Source organism: Accipiter gentilis, chromosome Z (assembly GCF_929443795.1).
Source record: "Accipiter gentilis chromosome Z, bAccGen1.1, whole genome shotgun sequence".
NCBI classification, from domain to species: domain Eukaryota; kingdom Metazoa; phylum Chordata; class Aves; order Accipitriformes; family Accipitridae; genus Astur; species Astur gentilis.
The window spans coordinates 65,253,457-65,272,945 of record NC_064919.1 but is presented as its reverse complement, the minus strand read 5'-3'; the positions used below and the strand labels follow the sequence as shown (position 1 = coordinate 65,272,945).

Genomic DNA, 19,489 nt, shown 5'->3' with positions numbered 1-19,489 from the left:
TGAATGATACATCATTAGTGTTAAAATTTAATGCCATTGCAAATTAAATTTAAAAAGTGGAACATAACAACATAAATGTAGATTTCTATTTGACAGTAATGTTTTAAATTGTTAGAAAAGAAATAAGGAAAAATACAGGTTTGAAATTAGGGTAAGGTTTTAAATGAGCATTTTTCAAGTAAATTACATCTTGGCAGAAAGATACTTAAAGACAACTAACATTTTTCAAAATTTTGTTACTGAATTACTAATGTTATTTTTCAGTAATCAAAGATACTGTTTTAAATTAACATAATTTTAAATTAACATACTCTAAAGCATAACATAAAGAACAAGGAGGTCCATATCACACTTTAAACAGATCTTCAGCATCTTTAAGCAGATGTTTAGCTCATGCACTTGCATAAAATTTTCTGGTATTACAATCTAAAACTTTTTAAAAGTAAATACCTGGAATTTTTTACTTTTTTTTCCTAGAGTGAGTGTAGCATATTTAGCTGTGGGGCAAATCTTGGCCCACTTGGAGTCACTGAAAACCATCATAAAACTTCATTACTCTCTTGACTAGCATGAAGGTTTAATGTATAGTCTCCAAAATAAGATATAATGTTAGAGAGATTCTGTTGTATAGAAATCTAGAAACTTAGTATCTGTATATGACAAACAGATCCAAATTGTCATTAAAAATAAAAAACTAAAAATAAATGCAACGATATCATGATGTCTAAGCATGAGTGATTCTCCAAAGGAAGTATTTCTGTGTCTCAGTAGTCTAGGCAGATTTCTAAATAAAGCAGTCATTAAACAAATACAGGAGGACCAGTTTACCTGTGTAATTTGGAGTCAAAAGGTCTCTGATGAACTATCTTAGAAAGGATACCAAAAAGAGAAAATACTTTTCTTTGGAAGGCATGGAAGCAGTTGTGCTGTAATAGTTCTGGGCAAAATATTAATTCAGAAAAAAATATACAAAGAAACAGCCAATATCCACCACTGAAAAATAATAATACTGAAATTCCAGCAAAGTTCTGTATTAGAACACTTTAAAAAAATATATGTATTTCTTAATTACCGTGAATAAGGTCCAAGAATGTTAAAATGAACACCAATACACAATTATTTATATTAGTCAAAAACAGAAGACTGAGGAACTTAGAGGTTTAATTAAGCTGGATTAGAAGGCAGCATGGTAGTAGATTAAACTGAGGAATGCACACTGAGGCACACTGGTGTGCAGTGGTGCACACTGAAGGGTACATTACCTACCCACCTTGAGACTCCAAAAGTCATCATGTCAGTGCAGAGGCGAAGACTGTGGGCAGCTCAGCAAAGACCTGTTTTCCAAAATCAAGGAATGTGTTGTAAAGATTGAGAGTTCCCTGAAAACAGAGTGAAAATCCAGACCCGTATGACCGCATTCCCTCCTTGTCCTTCATCAGAATGGGACAGATCTGCCTTTGCAGCACAGCCCCCAGCCTCCTTTCTGTGCCATAACCTGCTGTCTAACACAGCTGCACAGATACTTCTCTAACCTCATATCTTGACATATGCAAGAGCCATGCTCCTATAGTAGTTCTCTTACTACATAGTGAAGTCAGGGGAGGAATGAAGAAGAAGGACCTTTTGGCAGGACCCCACACTCAGGCCATCTTGGAGTCACAGGATTTTTACTTCCACTTGAAAGGCTGTATTTGCATCTGGCTATATATTTTTAACATATTATCAGCATACAAACAGTAGTTTAAAAATTGGATTTTAACGTGCTATGTATCATATAGACACATAATACTAAAGCAAGCGGGATTTATTTAGAAGAGTGTTTTGAAAAAAAATTCAAATAGTAGAAATAGGAATTCAGATGTATTTGTGCTGTTGAACTATGTGTGTACATGTAAAGATGTGTCTCAGTTACTGAAGAATTCAGATGAGTAGACTTAGGTAATCCAGAGATTAATTACTCAAGAGATTAATTACAGTATATGGAGCCTTTCACTTCTAGATCACTGAATCAAATTCAGCAGAAGAAGGCACCAAAGGAGCGGTGTTTAATAGGTCTGGATAACATAAGCAGATAGCATTACTTTACTACAGTAGAGAGTGCCAAATCCAAACAAACAAACATTATTTTCAAGACATGGAAGACAGAGTTATCTCTTAAATCCTTCAAAATCAAGTCCACAGAGAGCTTCTTGTCCAACAAAGCAAGGAAACCTAGCAGTGAGGTGTGAGATTTCCTGCTTCCATTTGTCCTGTAAATAACTGGAGGAAGGAGGGTTAACTTTTTTTTTTTTTTTTTTTTTTTTTTTTTTTTTTAGTGAATCTGGTTGCTTTTATAAAGTTTTATCTCCTAGTCTGTTTTTCAGCAGGTTTTCAAAGACGCTCAGATACTGTAACAAGGAGGCATTTCCCACACGCTGCTCACAGGATGGACTACATGGACTTTGAGGATGATAGCCGTGGATGGCGGTTTGATATGGATATGGTGATAATCTACATTTATTCAGTGAACTGGGTAATTGGATTTATTGTGTTCTGTTTTCTTTGTTATTTCTTTTTCCCTTTTTAGTCTGTAGTAATCACAGTTAAAGAAAACAGCAGTTACACGAACCACAATAATGTGAATAGAAAAAAGTTGAAGAAGGCAAAATGTTTGATACTGCATTTATCATTCATAATTGTAATAGACTGCATCAAGCATGCTGTGAGGCTATTTAATACTTCTGCTGTGTGTGACAAAGTACTTGAGTTTGGTTCCAAATATAATGTGAAATCCAGATCATACTTCATTCAGTGCAAGTTTTGCCTTGATTTTGGTAGGAACAGGATTTACCCCTAATGTAGAAAATAATTACTCTGTAGAAATATAGAATACTGCTTGTTCTTAGGGGAGTTCTGTGTACTACAACAGAATATGACCCACAGAGTCATTTTGGGGTTCGACTCTATGTTGATACACTTTGCTCACTCATTGGTGCTTCGATTCCTCATATACAAAAGCAATAAAGATGCCTCCCATTTATAGTGAGATCTTTGGGGAATGGGAGATTATAAGCACTGCAGTACTGCACCATGCATTATATAGACATTCATCAGAGCTATTTCAGTGGTATAATCCAAATCCTGGAAAATTCTGACAATTGATAGACCTGTCAGCATTCTACTGTGGGGATGTGCTGTACTCAGTGCCTGAAATTTTGAGCCTATTAACCAAAAAGAGAAATGATACTGCACAGTGTGCTGACAGTTCATCTTTTCAGCAAATGGCAATCGGAATGAACCAACTAATAACCCCAAGTTCTGCACATTAAAGGGAGCATTTTTGTGCAGATTCCCAGAGTAGCACTGTACCTTTCTTTACCCATCCAGATGAGTGTGTTTGCATCCAGCAAGACAGCTAATGGAAGGCAAGCAGCAGGCCTGCTGGCTATGACACTGTGAGACACTAACCCCAGTAAATACTGGAGAAAGAAGCATTCTCCAGTGTAAGAAAACAGTGTCATTATTAAATTGGTGTAACAATTTGGGGATACTCTCAAGTGTGGGCTCACGAGGACTATGTGTCTCCGGGGAGATCACATAAGAGGACACTATATATTTGCACCTTTCATGTGAAACAATTCTAAAGCACTTTATAGTTATTCTATATATAGATTGCTGAGTTACAGTACCAAACTGCAGCCAGTTCAGCAATCATTCCATACGTGCTGCTTTACACAGCATTTTCAAATTAAAGTGAAAGAGCTTCTATTAAATTATAAGAAGAATATTAGAAACTATTGTGGGAATCAGGTGCTGAAGAATGGTACAAGGTAGTTCAGAGGCTTACTTTTCAGGAAGGTACAAGGAAGTTTTATTTCTAAGGGCGTGACCCTGCAAAGTACACTGCGGTTTCATCTAGAAAAGTATGTGAGTATATGTATGTAGTCCCTCTGGTATCAGGATTTGTGTGGGAGACCTGTGGTTTTTCAGTAGGTGGTGTACTCCCCTGTTCTAGCAGAGAACAAGGAGAAATGTGTTGTGGAAGGTGCCATCTGCCAAATGTGGTGGATTGGAATGGAATGGATTCAGGGGTTTTATTAAGCATGTGCTTGTGCTTCTTTACTGGAGTAGGGCCAGCATGGTCAGTCTGTTATAGGCTATAAAGTGATCAGGACCAGAAACTTTCACTTAATCTGAAAAAACAGCAGTAAATCATCTACTAATATTTAGTTTTCTTACAGGCTGCATAAAATAATCTCTTTGAGAATATATGTGTAAAATTAAAAATTACAAGTCTAACTATATTGATCGGACTAAATAACTTTTGCCATCTTAATGCAAATTTAAGGAGATATAATAATTGAAATTCACCATAACCAAGCAGTCATGGTTGCAACAGAGATGCATTTGCTGTAATTACAGTATATGTAGTTACTTTGTTTCTACCTAAAGGTGATTGGCTCTATTACTGGTGGCATTAGGCATAACGTTTTAAAAGCTTTAAGGTTGTAGTAAAGCACTTGGTGAATTTCCCTCTCTATATTCATACGAACAAGTCTTTTAAAAGCTAGGGGGTTTAGGTCATAGGCTCATGTTTACTACATGCAGATGTGTAGGTCTGTATGCTCAAACATTATCAATAATTTTAAACGTTTTTCTTATCTATGCCAGAAATAGGTTCTAACTGCAATTTTTGTCTCTCTAATCTTATTAATTTACTGCTCCTATCTCAGCACTGAGAGGGACTGCTTAGCCTGTTAAGACAAAATTGCTTCTACCTTTTGATCTCAGAAAATACTAAAATAAAAAGATATCATCAAAAAATTACTTTAACTTTGCTGACATAATCTGAAACTCCCGTAATAATGTAATTTTAAATTATTTTACCAGGATATCTGATAAAGCAATATCTTTAAATAAATATTCCAAAATATATTGAGACATAAGAAACATAATATAGATACTATTTATATAAGAGTTACTTACATCATTTTTAATAGCATGTTACCGTGGTCTTATTCTGAAAAATGCAACAAAGGAGAGTAAAAAATCCAAGGTAATGTTGGCCTCTTTTGTACATTTACAGCAAAAATTGATGACTGAGGGTGGCTGCATTTTCTTAAATTTAGTAAGAGTGACAATTTTGTATGTCATTTCTAACTGTGTAACTCTACCTTTCTTCAAGGCCTAAACAATAAACTGTTTCTTGGGCTATATTGTTTTACTTCTTATTGGTTGTTATTAATTCCAGGGGACAATTAGTTTTAAAAGATTACAAATGTACATAATGAAGACTGTTGCAACTCTGAGAGACATCCTGCATAGCAAAACACCTAAAAGGCATAGAGTAGAGGTACTTTTCTTTGTCTTTTATTGCTTTTTTGGGGATAAATACTTTTGTAAAAATAGAGTAACAATTCAAAGGCTCAAATTTGTTTTTTCCTTGAAGTCTGCCTGTAAAATGCTGTTGATAACTGGGGGAGCAAGAGTAGGTCCTTTGTAAGCAATTTTCTGGTTAAACTTATCCTGCTCTGCAAGCTTGTTTTTCTTATCTACAATAGTATTAAAATGTTTGCAATAAAATATGAGTTGTTTGTAGTATTTTGCAGTCATTTCACTAGATTTTTCTTGGTGGGATTAAATTTTAATATTTTTTTCAATCAATGTCTTATTTGTTATCCTGTCTATTATGTTTCTGCTTGGGGTGCAGCTAGGGTTTGTTGAATTTTTTACTACTATTATTAACTTTTCATACTAGCAGCCTTTTATTTGTTTCGGTACTTTCCTGGAAATGGTCAGCTTTTGTCAGAAATCATCCTGGGGCAAGGTGTGGATCTTAACACATTCTGACAATGAAGAATACTCAGTGCTGGTACTGTTAGTCCAGATCAATTAACTGTTGAAGGCAGCAGAAATCCAGGACAAGACTAAGTTTGGCTTTGACAGGCAAAAGGGACTTTGTGCACACTCAGAAGTGTATGAGTTTGTTGCCTAGCAGTGAGTATGCTTGTAGCTCTCCTACCTGCCAAAGGTCCAGTCATCTTGGTTCTCGCACACCATTTACAAAAAAATTCCCAAGCAATAGCTGCACAGGGAGCCACCACTGTGAAGCACAACAGATTCTTCCCCAGCTGTGTACCTGCCCACAGAAACTGAGATCCACGTTAAGCCTTTACCAGTACACTGCATACACCCCTGAAATATTTACCGTATGTCAACAACAACATTACCACAGTTACTGATAGTGAGATGGAAAACTATGATGAAGCAGAGCTAGGTTTATTTTGTCATTTTTAGAGGAAAGTAGTGCTGACAACATGAACCTCTGGGAGGAAGAGTAGCTATTGTAGCTATCATGTGACAAGTAACTGTCTTGATGCTGTGTAATGTTGCTTTTGTTGATGTGTTTTCAGCTTGTTTTGTCCTTGGCAATCCTGACCACTTCATAACTGTGGGATGCACAGTCCCCTCTGGGGAATTCCAAGTCTGTACAGGGAGAGTCATAGGCAGACAAAGTTAGGACATCAAGAGCATTCTGCTGGTGTTCAGCCCCGCATCCAGGCAGATGCTGAGACAAAGGAGGAGAGATATGCTGTGGATTGCTCTGGGCTAGATGTGGAGCAATACAACAAGCTCTCCTTAGAGATATCCTTTATTTAGCAGAAAAGTGCTAAGACAGACAGTAATAGACAGTGAGGTGGATTTAAAACTGGCTAAACAGCCAAGCTCAGGGGGTTTTGATCAGTGGCACAAAGTCTACCTGGAGGCAAGTAACTAGTGGTGTACCCTTGGTTGCGCAAAACTGGGTCCTGTCCTGTTCATCATCTTCATTAATGATCTGGATGATGGGGTAGAGTGTACCCTCCCCAAGTTGCAGAGGACAAAACTGGGAGGAGTGGCTGATACACCAGAGGGTTGTGTTGCCATCCAGTGGGACCTACACAGCCTGGAGAAGTGGACTGAAAGGAGCCTCACGCAGTTCAACAAGTGCAAAGTACTGCACCTGGGAACAGACCCATGCCCTAATACATACTGGGGGTCACCCAGCTGGAAAGCAGCTCTGCAGAAAAGAATCTGGGGGTCTTGGTGGACACCAAGTTGAATATGAGCCAGCAGTGCACCCTAGCATCAAGAAGGCTAATGGTATCTTAGGCTGCATTAGGCAGTGTGTGGCCAGCAGGTCAAGGGAGGTGATCCTTCCCCTCCACTCAGCACTGGTGAGGCCACACCTTGAGTGCTATGTCCACTTCTGAACTCCCCTGTACAGCAGAGACCCAGAGCTACTAGAGAGAGTCCAGCAAAGAGCCACTAAGATGATTAAGGGACTGAAGCATCTGTCATACTAGTGATTCTGTGAAGTCATCGCACCAAACTTACCAGGTTGAGGACTAAAAAAGTGGATCCTTCAATAATGGGCAAATAAAACAGGGAATTCTGAGTAGAGCTATTAAGGTTTCCCTTAATAACACAGTGCTAGAAGAACTTAGTCCACATTTATGTTCATTTCTGTTCTTTTCTATACATATCTGTAATTCTCTGGCTGGAACAATTCATTATAAATTTTTTTTCTCTCACCTGTTTCTTGAGTCAATACAACTGATCTCTGTTTGAGTACCAGTTCAAACTACAAGGGGTTATATTTCCTCCTACTTACTGAAATATGTGGTTGTTGCAGTCCTTTAATGGTAAAGTTCAGAAGAGTACCAAGAAAAGAACCACAAGAAATCTAGTTGTATTATTCCAGTATAAATCATCTTACTGTCAGGAATAGATATTTAGAATACATTATTTAAATTTTCTATTATTATTTAAATTTGTCATGGTTTAAGCCCAGCTGGTAACAAAAACACCACAAAGCCACTCGCTCAGTCCTCCCCCCGGCCCCAGTGGGATGAGGAGAAAATATAAAGAAAAGCTCATGGGTTGAGACAAGGAAAGTGAGGAATACCACCAGTTCTGGTCACAGGCAAAAGACAGACTTAACTTGGGGAAAGAAAAAGAAAATAAATTTAATTTCATTTAATACCAATCAAATCAAAACAAGGGTAATGAGAAGTAGAAGTAAAACCAAAGCCTAAAACACCTTCCCCCTCCCCTCCCTCCTTCCCAGCTCAACCCTACTCCCAATTTTCTCTACCTCCACCCCTCTGCGGCGCAGGGGAACAGGGGATGGGGGTTGGGGTCAGCTCACCACAGCTTGTCTCTGCCGCTCCTTCCTCCTCAGGGGGAGGACGCCTCACTCTTCCCCTGCTCCAGCATGGGGTCCCTCCCATGGGGTCCTTCCCACAGGCTGCAGTTCTTCATGAACTTCTTCAGCATGGGTCCTTTCCATGGGCTGCAGTCCTTCAGGCACAGACTGCTCCAGCACGGGCTTTCCTGTGGAGTCACGGCCATCTCCGGGGTCATCCCCCTGCTCCATCGTGGGGTTCTCCCAGGGCTGCAGGTGGGCATCTGCTCCCCCGCTCCCCTCCATGGGCTGGGGGGGACAGCCTGCCGCCTCACCACGGGCTGCAGGGGCATCAACCTCCTCCGGCACACCTCCTCCTCCTCCTTCTTCACCGACCTTGCTGTCTGCAGAGGGGTTTACTCTCACATTCCAATCTCGTTCCCTGTTGCAGGTTTCCCCTCTTAAATACGTTCTCGCAGAGGCGCTGCCACCGTCGCTGATGGGCTCGACTGTGGCCAGAGGTGGGTCTGGCTTGAAGCTGGGGAAGCTTCTGGCAGCTTCTCACAGGAGCCACCCCTGCAGCCCATCCCCCACTACCAAAAACCCTGCCACACAAACCGAAAACAATATTTTAAAGTCTAAAATCTCAGGTTTTTTATAGGTGAAGGTTTGAATTCAAATTTCCAAAAGCACCTCCTAATTTTGGGTGCCTCAGTTTGGCATTCCCATGAGGCTTTCCTTATAAAGGGACCTGATGCAGAACTGACGATCACCATTCTTCAAAATAGGTTCTTTAGGATTTCTTACATTGAAAGGCAAAGCCTGATAAACCTTAAATACACCTATTTAGGATGGACTTCAGTAGTGATCCAGATCCCAGCAGAATCAATGGAAGCCATCATTGTAAATACTTAGTTTCTCATACATATCTGCAACTGGATTTTTGTGTTACAAACTTTTTCCATTATTGTAAAACATGCTCAGATGGAATTTCTGAAATGAGTTTTCAGAATTTCTTGGAGGCACAACCAAGTTCAAATTTTATATTTACTTATATTTGATTACCCTATGACTGAAAGCAAACTAAACCTCCAGTGTCTTAGACATATTATGATTTCTTTGTTGCTGTGATGTAATCCCAGAAAATATATACTGGCAGAATGAACTTAATAAAATAACTTAGTTAAAAATAATTTTAGTTAATAATAATCTATTTCATTTTCCATGAAACATTTTCTTCAGTTGAAATATTTCTGCCTTTCCGGTAAGGCATTAAAATGTAATCCTACTTGAAAGTACTTTCCAGTGTTACGCTGTGGAAGTTTAACTGTAAAATGTAATATTTAATTTACAACATTTCACTTCTTACTTGATTATATTTTTTCAGAGTGATTTCTTACTTAAAAAGAAATAATGTTCCTGAAAGAAGACTGAAGGTATGTGTAATTTCGTATTGTAATTTCACTAAAATTATTTTACTACAGACAGATCCTGCAGGACAAACTTCATCTCTGATACACACTGGAGAAAATGTGCTGAATAAGCTGACAAATTTGATCTGAGAAATGCTTCTGGGCAAGTCAGCAGTTTGACACTGTAGAACAAAAAGCTCAGAGCTCACCCTCAGCAGGACAGAGTTATGTAGGAGGCCAAAGGGCTTTCCTTGCCCTTTGAGTGCTGCTCAGGGCATTCTCTACATATTTGGATACACAGTCTGCACTTCCACTTTAGGGTCAGCTTTTGTCCTCTAATGCACAGGTGTCCCACGCAAGGCCTTGGGAGTTATCCAGGGCATCTGATAGCAGACGTTGATTTTCCTTTTATTCTTCATTAAAACATTCCTGAATATAGCCAGTTTTCTTAAGGTCTTTTGCTTGACCTGTGACTGCTGAACTCTACCCAAAGGGGACAAGATGTGCTATTATTTTTCATTACTTTTTGCCCTGTGGGGCTGCTCCTCCGTTTAAATCAGTTGATGTCAGCTGAGGCATGACATATCCCCTCTGAAACTCTGAACTTGTACCCAGGTAAGAATCTGTAACCTATTGTATTTTACAGCCTTTAATGAAAATTGTGTCAAACATAAACAGAAGGAAAATACTCTGCCAAAGAAGTGCACAAAACAATTCCTAGCACTAGATATAAACAAAACCTCAAGATCTTTTCAAAGTGAATTCTGGGTCCCTGTATAGAAGTTCTCTATAAAGAATTCCAGGAGCCAGGGCGTGGTTGGTTCTTGCAAGAAACCAAACATGAAGGTGTAAAGTAGCAGATAAGCAAAGGACAGCAAAGCAGCCACTGCTGGATAGCAGTACTGAGTAGCAGTAGCAGGTACTGGATGCCTTTCAGCCTGGCCTAGAAAAACGAAGGTCAGCATTAACAGCACAAAGCTATTTTACTGACCACTGCCTAGAAAATAGCTGACTTATTCCCTCAGCTTTGTTCAAGGCTGGTGGAAAATGAGAACAGGGTCAGAAGAGGTTATGTACCTATTTGCTCATCATACCTGTGAAGATGAAAGCCCTCAAGGTCCTGGCTTAGCCTGCCTGGACCTGGTTTCCTGAGCGCTCTCAGAGGCGTAAGGCCTTTACACATTAATCCTTGGGCAGGAAAGCATGCTCCTTCATTCAGGATTGCTTATGATACATGAAAAATGTTACTACTGAAAAAAGCCCCATAGGATTAGTTGAAATTTCAAATATATCTGGTAGCGCTTCCTTTAATATTGTAGCAGCAATCAGTATTCTGTGTGTACTTGAGTATTTGTTGAGTTTGAAAGATCTTCTGGACCTCAGTACTGCTGCGTATCCTAACGAGATACTCCTCTGGCACCCATCAGCAGTGCTGCCTTCCCTCAGCCACATTTTTTAATGTCCATTCTACTTTATAAAATTTGGAAAGACTTCTTCAGCTTCACACCCTCAACATCTCAATACTAATTTGCAAATAAAACTGTTCCCATGGTTTCTAGATTGATGTTATACAGGTGATACATATTACTATGATACTGTATTAGTGATGGCTTCTTTAAATTTGCAGTTTGGTTTTAGGATGAGAAAACTGCAGTAATTATATTCTGACTTTTCACTAGATATCGTTTTAACTTAATCTATTTCATTTTCCATCAAACATTTTCAACGTTCATTTGAAATATTTCTACATTTCCGGTAAGGCATTAAAATGTAATCAGGCAATCACTTAAAATGTACTCCACACATAGTCTTTTATCCTCAAACAAGACGATGAAGCAGAAAAAGTAAATGCCACCAATAAAAAGATCATGGTAAGTCATTTGGTATTGATGTAAGCATTAAAAATTAATTATTTAAAATCCTTTTTAGTCTGTCATTAAAAAAAAAAAAGGGTATTAAAACGCTAATCATGTAATGTACTCTGTTTCTGAGCTGCAGAATGAAATTCAGACTGAGCACAAGGGAAATCTCCTGTAGCCTCACTGTATTACCTGTATAAAATAAAGGATGTTAGACACTGACATAAAAATCTAGATGACCATCCTGTTCAATGAAAAGTGAAAAATAATACTTTAAAGAATCCTATGTAATCCCAATCTCCCTAAAATAATCTCTTGTTTGGGAGTATTAACTCTTCGCATAGTTAGGTTGCTACCCAAGAAATACTGTTTAGACTAACAGTCAAAGTGTGAAAATAACTGAAATTCACATAAACCTGTCCTTAATCCATGCAGATTATAAATCCTTGGGGATGTACATGACTCCAGAATTCATTACCAGTCATAGCATGGCATCTCATAGTGCCTGAAAGACAACATATTCCGATTAGAAACATCTGAGGTAAGAATGTGTGTGCCTTGCAGATGGCTCTAGCTAGCTAATGTATGCATTTCATCTGTCAGAAGTTAAACTAGTTCTAAAATAATTTGAATTAGACATCAGGAGAGGAAGAATATGCTAATTTTCTTTTATATCTTATCAAGCAGAGAATGTTTCAAGAAATTAATGTTACAGGCAATTTATAGCCCTATCTGGTTCCATCTTAAAAAACTGGACCCCACTTCTTATCTTTTTAAAGACTTGTGAATTAAATGAACATAGAAGTTAATAATTAGCTATATGGTCATGATTTTTCCAATACATATAGTGCAATTTTACATGAACAGCAATTGCATGACCTGCAAAATTGTCTTACAGTTTTGTGTTATACTCACCTAGGCTCCCAAACTCATTTTTATTTGTCATCTACACCGTGACTTAAATTCTAAACTACAAAAAATGACATAATGGCATTAAAATACCAAGCTCTACTGGTATTTTTCTTTAATTCTGCTTAAGACAGGAATATAGTGTAATGGTAACAATAGCATAAATTGGGATACCTTTACCTTTCCTTATCTGTGATTCCCAAAGTGCCTTATTTTCAGAGTGATTTACAGGTCAAATTCCCATTGTTTTTAATCTCTAACAACAAGTTCTTCAGAATTTCCATTTTCCATGCAGAGTCCAGCAGCAACAATGCTCAATGTGCAAAGCACTTAGAGCTTCGCTAGTGAAAGGCAGTTTTGCAAGCACAAGATGATATCTAAATGCAAGTATTACAGTGTTAATCCAACAGATTAACACATATTTTGGCAACAGTAACTAAATTATCATTATCAGAATTTAAATCAAAGATCAGCCAAATTATACATGCATGGCTTGTATAGATACTAAGTAAATTCTTTATTGACTTAAAAAAAAAAAACTGGTTTAGCTTTACAGGAAGTTTTAAAAGTTTTTCAGGATTTGTCTGTGACCCACTGGTACGGAGATTTCTGGAAGATTCCCACTAGTCTCCACACACTGCTTAGCTAATTACCCTCAGCAGGAAAAGGAGAAAATGCCTAAACCTTTCAGTAGTGCAGATGATAGTAAGTTGCTTCAGGCAACAAAATATAAATTACAGTGTGATTTATTAAACATTTTTCTGTTTTTGACTAAGAAAGATGAGTTTATTTCTCATCTAAGCTTTTTGACAAATACAGGTAAAGCAATTCAGTAGTTATTGCACAAACCTGAGTCAAGAAACCTTTCTGTTGTCAGCATCATCGGTGATCAGTAATGTGATCATAGCAGTCATACAACTTTTTTTGTAGAAAAGGATGCTCATAAAGACTGTTGAGCCGTCACTTTGAAAACCACTATAAGCATAATTCAGCATTATATTAGAAAAACAGCGCAATTTTGATATATGGTGAATAAAAAAGACTCTTAAATGTATTGAAATGACTCACTTTTTAAACATTAATAATAGGTAGATTTCAAAAGCAGGGTAACAAATTATTTCAAAGAAAATGAATGGTGTTATATTTTTAAAGGATCTTCAAGTGCAACAACAACTGTGATTCATTTATGTTTCTTCCTGAAAGGTAAAGCAGTGAGTCCATCCACTGCACAGTAACTGAGTCACAGTGCACCTAAAATCAAGGACTTGAAGGAGAATATGTCAAGTCCTAGAAAAGAGAGTCTTCCAAACAGGTAAGGATGAAGTCCTGATACAGCAATGAAAGTTGTACACCAGCCCGTTGTTTTTAACCTACTGTTATGGACAAATCTAGTCTCTCACTAGTCCTTTTTCTGTACCGCCGCAACAGACATACTGCACCTGAAATTGCTGTGCTCTACTCCCGTTTTAGTGCAGGAATCCTCACATGGACTAGAGCCAGCATAGCTGGCTGTGTGCAGTATTGCTTGGCATTAGGAAATCATACAGATGGCAGGGAGCATGGTCAGATGACACTGCAAACTGCCCATGCACTGCCAGAACAGGCTCTAGGTGACTGTTAAAAAAGTGAAAACTGAGTGGCTGCAGCTTTCCAAATATTTCTGCTTTATTCCCAGGAAGGAACTCTAATGTAGAATGAATTAGGCCTATATTCTCCAAAGGTCCTGGACACCTAACTCCCCTTAGAATAGTAGTACCTTTTATGTATAATGATACATGTGCTTATCACTGATCACAGTAATCTTTTTCTACAGCTTAGTGGCCAGAGCACTTCTGGGAAAAGGGTTTAAACATATCCTCCTAGAAGCAAAACTTCCCTTGTCCACAGCAGACGCCCTAAGCACTAGGCGATTATGTAGGCATGTGAGGGGGCAGCAACACCTTACTGTCAAGTGAAAGAAAGATACTGTATTATGGTTGGACTCGATGATCTTAAAGGTCTTTTCCAACCTAAATGATTCTATGATTCTATCTGAGTTTAAATACATTATTAAGCACAGAATATGAAGTTTCTAAGTTCCCTATTTCACAGAAATTTAATCTTTCAGTTACATGATTTAGGCAGGGGTATATGGGAGAAGGGGAAAAGAGGCAAATACTAGTCTTGGATATGCCTTTAACGTTTTAGGGGCTGTTTCCCTCATATACCATATGACTATTGTGAATCCCATTCTCCTGCATCTAATTTTCGCTCTTCTAGATAAAGGGAACTCAATCTCAGTCCTATTTTGAATTTCAGTTCCCTTGGTAAATGCCTATACTTGAAGATCTGAGTATGTTGATAACCTTGAGCCCTTTTTAATCATGATCCTTCATGAATCCAGCTCCTAGAAAACAATTGTTGTTTGTACTTCTGAAAAAAAGTAGGGATTTTTATATGTTGCTATGTATTAGGAAGAAGGTATAATTATAGTACTAAGTGTATTAAAACCACATGTCCTGGTTTAGGCCCAGCTGGCAACAAAGCATGAGGTGGACACTCGCTCACTCCTCCCTCAGTGGGGTGGGATGGGGAGGAGAAAATATAAAAAAAAGCTCATGGGTCAAGACAAGGACAGGGAGGGGTCACTCACCCATTATGGTCTCGGGCGAAAAACAGACTCAACTTGGGGAAAAAACAAAATCAATTTCATTTACTACCAATCAAATCAAAACAAGGGTAATGAGAAGTGAAACCAAAGCCTAAAACACCTTCCCCCCAACTCCTCCCTCCTTCCCAGTCTCAACTCCGCTCCCAATTTTCTCTGCCTCCTCCCCACCCAGCAGCGCAGGGGGACGAGGAATGGGGGTTGGGGTCAGTTCATCACACGTTGTCTCTGCCGCTCCTTCCTCCTCAGGGGGAGGACCCCTCACTCTTCCCCTGTTCCACCATGGGGTTCCTCCCACAGGAGACGGTCCTCCACAAACTTCTCCAACATGGGTCCTTTCCACAGGCTGCAGTTCTTCAAGATCTGCTCCAGCGTGGGTCCTTTGCATGGGCTGCAGTCCTTCAAGCACAGGCTGGTCCAGTGCGGGCTTTCCCACAGAGTCACGGCCATCTTGGGGGGCGTCCCCCCTGCTCTGGCGTGGGGTCCTCCCCGGGCTGCAGGTGGGCATCTGCTCCCCCGCTCCCCTCCATGGGCTGGGGGGGACAGCCTGCCGCCTCACCACGGGCTGCAGGGGCATCCCCTCCTGCCCCGCTCCTCCTCCCCTCCATCCTCATTGACCTTGGTATCAGCAGAGGGCCTTCTCTCACATCCCACTCCCCTCTCCACTGCAGGTTCCCCTTCTTAAATCTGTTCTCCCAGAGGTGCTCACTATCTCTGATGGGCTCGACCTTGGCCAGCAGCGGGTCTGGCTTGGAGCCAGGGAAGCTTCTAGCAGCTTCTCACAGGGGCCACCCCTGCAGCCCCTCCCCCACTACCAAACCCCACCACACAAACCCAATATACCACTGTATATCAAAGTAAATACATGATTAAAATTCTGGAGATACTTCTCTTTTAAATAGTCATAAGGAAAACTATTGGGGTGATAATTGGATTGAGAGCAGCCCTGCAGAGAAGGACTTGGGGGTGCTGGTGGGCGAAAAGCTGGACATGAGCCGGCAACGTGCACTCGCGGCCCAGAAAGCCAACTGTATCCTGGGCTGCATCAAAAGAAGCGTGGCCAGCCGGTCGAGGGAGGTGATTCTGCTCCTCCACTCTGCTCTGGTGAGACCCCACCTGCAGTACTGCATCCAGCTCTGGAGTCCTCAGCACAGGAAAGACATGGATCTGTTGGAGCAGGTCCAGAGGAGGGCCACAAACATGATCGGAGGGCTGGAACACCTCTCCTGTGAGGAAAGGCTGAGAGAGTTGGGGTTGTACAGCCTGGACAAGAGAAGGCTCTGGGGAGAACTTAGAGCAGCCTTTCAATACTTGAAGGGGGCTTATGAGAAAGATGGGGACAGGCTTTTTAGTAGGGCCTGTTGTGAGAGGACAAGGAGTAACGGTTTTATACTAATAGAGGGTAGATTCAGGTTAGATTTTAGAAAGAAATGTTTTACGATGAGGGTAGTGAGCCACTCCAACAGGTTGCCCAGAGAAGTTGTGGATGCCCCCTCCCTGGAAGTGTCCAAGGCCAGGTTGGATGGGGCTTTGAGCAACCTGGTCTAGTGGAAGGTGTCCCTGCCCATGGCAGGGGGGTTGGAACTAGGTGATATTTGAAGTTCCTTCCAACTCAAACCATTCTATGATTCTACGACCTATTGGAGTAAATGTTTTCCCTTTCTATGTCAATTTATACCAGTTGTCTAAGCATCCTCCTGCGATCATTACTGTAACCTATATAACCATTTAACAATGAAAATTTTCAACTTTAATGGAAAGAAAAAGCAAAATAACACTTAATATAATTATGCTGAGCATTCATTAAGAAATTGGTGTTTGACATTACCAGTTTATAGGAGATGCGGGTTTTAGGTACTGTATTAGCCTTGATGCTGTTTATCACATTCAGTTAGAGTCAGAGTTGCTGCAGTCCTTACTGAGAGCCATGGGGAACACGTGCAAAACCTCCTCTCTCACCATTCCCAGTTGTCATGAGTGTTCCTTTTCTGGGAAATGTGACAAATCCTTCCTTCTATAGCAGGCACTGCATTTACTGATATTTTTTTAACTGTGCTTTCTTCAAAGGCTTGTGGCAAATTCAAAAAATGTAAATAAAGTAATAGTAATAAAGTAATATAGATATAGATATTATTAAAAATAGAATACAAATAATGATATTAACTACTGATCATTTAAGCAACTTAAAATATTATTCTGATTGTATGGTTACTCTGATATATTTAATAAACACTTTAAACCCAAGGTTTTTATTATAAACTATAATTTTGATAAATAATCCAAACTTCATGGATGATAAAGACCATGACTATGGAATTACTGTTTGTTCAAGTTTTGCAGGTGAACTATTCATTACCAGATCTCTACTTTCAATCTCTCTCATGCAGATTATTTGAAGCTAAAAGTTAAACTTCAACTTAACTACTACTGCTTTTTGCTAGAGATTTCTTACATGCCATTTATATACAGTGCTGGTTTAAGACTTTGGCCCTCAAATGCACAGCTTGAAAGAAGATCTTGACAGTAGTTCTACCACTCCTATCTGTTCCTCCAGAAGTACCATTAACACACCATGCAGTGAGTGCACTAGAGATCTATGTACATGCCAAGTCTAATGCATAGGGTGCACACTAGCATGTAGTGCCCAGGAGCTTTTCAAAGATTAAAAACTCCTGCTGATCCACAGACTGAGAACAGTACACGTACTGTGCAAAGTGAATATGATGATTGATTATTGTAACAGAAGTCATTGGTGAGTTTGAATAGTATGACAACAAGGGGAGAGAGGGAGAATTGTGAAAAAGATTAATTTATTTTTATTTTTCTGTGTGAGGAAAAGGAATTTAAATATGATGTGGTGATATGGAGAAAGCCAGTATGGGATTCAAAGAGGGACAATAACGTGGCTTGACCTGTATGCATGTATCAGGGAGCCCATTAGAGAGCCCCAGCCCACTGTTCTCATGAGCCATTTAAAGTAATGTGGGGGCTGTATTAGCTTTGGACAGGTTGTCAATAGGATGACTCTTTCCTGCACCTAACATGCCTGCTACATCAGGATCAAGAAGGAAAGGTAAGACAGACATCAATTAGGCCACTTTTATTATCCATCAAAAGATACTTGTGCTAGGAGTAGGTCCAACAGAAAAAAGGGTTACATTTTTTCATTGGCTTTTAAAGACAGAAAAAATGAGAATAAAGCAATTCGCACAGCTGTACGGCGATAAAGAGGCATAGGTAGTGAACCTAAGGGAGGATAGTGAAAGAAAAGATTTAGAAGGAAAATTAAGAACTTCTGTTTCTCACTGAACTTTGAGACATCTACTTTCATCAGAAATTGATCATCATTGCATTATCTCAAGCTCTCCATTGTGAAATGCTAATAGTGTTTCTAGGTTTTGTTCTGTGGCTTTGACCTGATTTCCTTCATACTTTCTCAAAACAAAGCAATCTACTCCCAATAGCATTTTTGAAGCCTTTACAGACATGGGGTTATAAATTACTTTGGCAAAATTAGAAATAGAAGGTTTTAGCTAATGCAGATGCTTTGAGACAGACTTCTTTGCACTTTTCAGCACCATTCATAGAAGCATGTGACCCTTTGTCTGGCTTATGTAATTTAGATCCATGAAAATGGATTCAACTATCTTCACTTTTCACACCATTCTTAAGATCAAAAGTATGTATGTAACAGGTGCTTATCCCAGAATGTCAGGTAGACTTCCCTATCCTATTCTAGAAGAGATTAAATCATATTTGGTATTGCATCTACTACTGACTTCTCTATCCCTCTTCACAGTCAGTTTAAAAACCATACACCATATTCTGCATTTTCTATCTATGAAGCAATAAATATTCTAAATAAGAGCCATAATTGCCAGTTCGCAAGGTGAAACATACTATACAAATAAAATACAACATTTTATTCACAGTCTTTTGGGTGTGGGACAAACTGAACAAGATACAAGATAGCCAGTATTAGAACATGCCATAAACTGTTCATTTAAATGCAAAAATGTAGATGACAAAGAATAATGCCTCACTTGAGCGTTTTGTATGTCTTTGACTAAAGGAGAACTGCTTTCTGGAATATTAAAAGAATTTTACTCACTGTCTTAAACTGCCTGTAAGTAAATTCCAATTTTTAGCTTTTTCTTCTGCATTTCAAACTTGGGACGGGGCATAGTTTATTGGTATGAAAATAAGAATATATTTTAGCCTGCAAGGTTCAGGAATAGATAGCAAAAGTCTCTTACAGAGACCTTTAAGTTAGTATTGCAGTCATCTAAAGAATTCCTTAGATCAGCATCCTTCCCTTCTCATAAGTAGTGTTCTGAAAGAAATGGCTTTATTCAAACATGACTGAGAAGAACCTAAAAAAACCTCAAGGACCATATTCATGGTTGTAAAGAATAAAATCTCAGGTGGGCTTTTTCAGACCTGCCCAAGCAAATCAGGATTTATAATCCACATATCCCACTTTAATCTCAGGTATATCAAAGCTGAAGGGGGTCTT

General features: G+C 39.2%; 1 protein-coding gene across 4 annotated transcripts in view; it reads left to right on the top strand.

Annotated features, from left to right (window-relative positions):
• Positions 1-19,489, top strand: part of LOC126036054 (regulator of G-protein signaling 7-binding protein) — a 153,136-nt gene that overhangs the window by 70,760 nt on the left and 62,887 nt on the right. For 3 of the 4 annotated variants that reach the window (XM_049795343.1, XM_049795347.1, XM_049795346.1), the window contains exon 7: positions 2,364-2,512. In XM_049795343.1, the coding sequence (XP_049651300.1) occupies positions 2,364-2,512 (149 nt within the window). The remainder of the gene's footprint in view (positions 1-2,363; positions 2,513-19,489) is intronic. The other variant, XM_049795344.1, reaches the window with a different exon arrangement.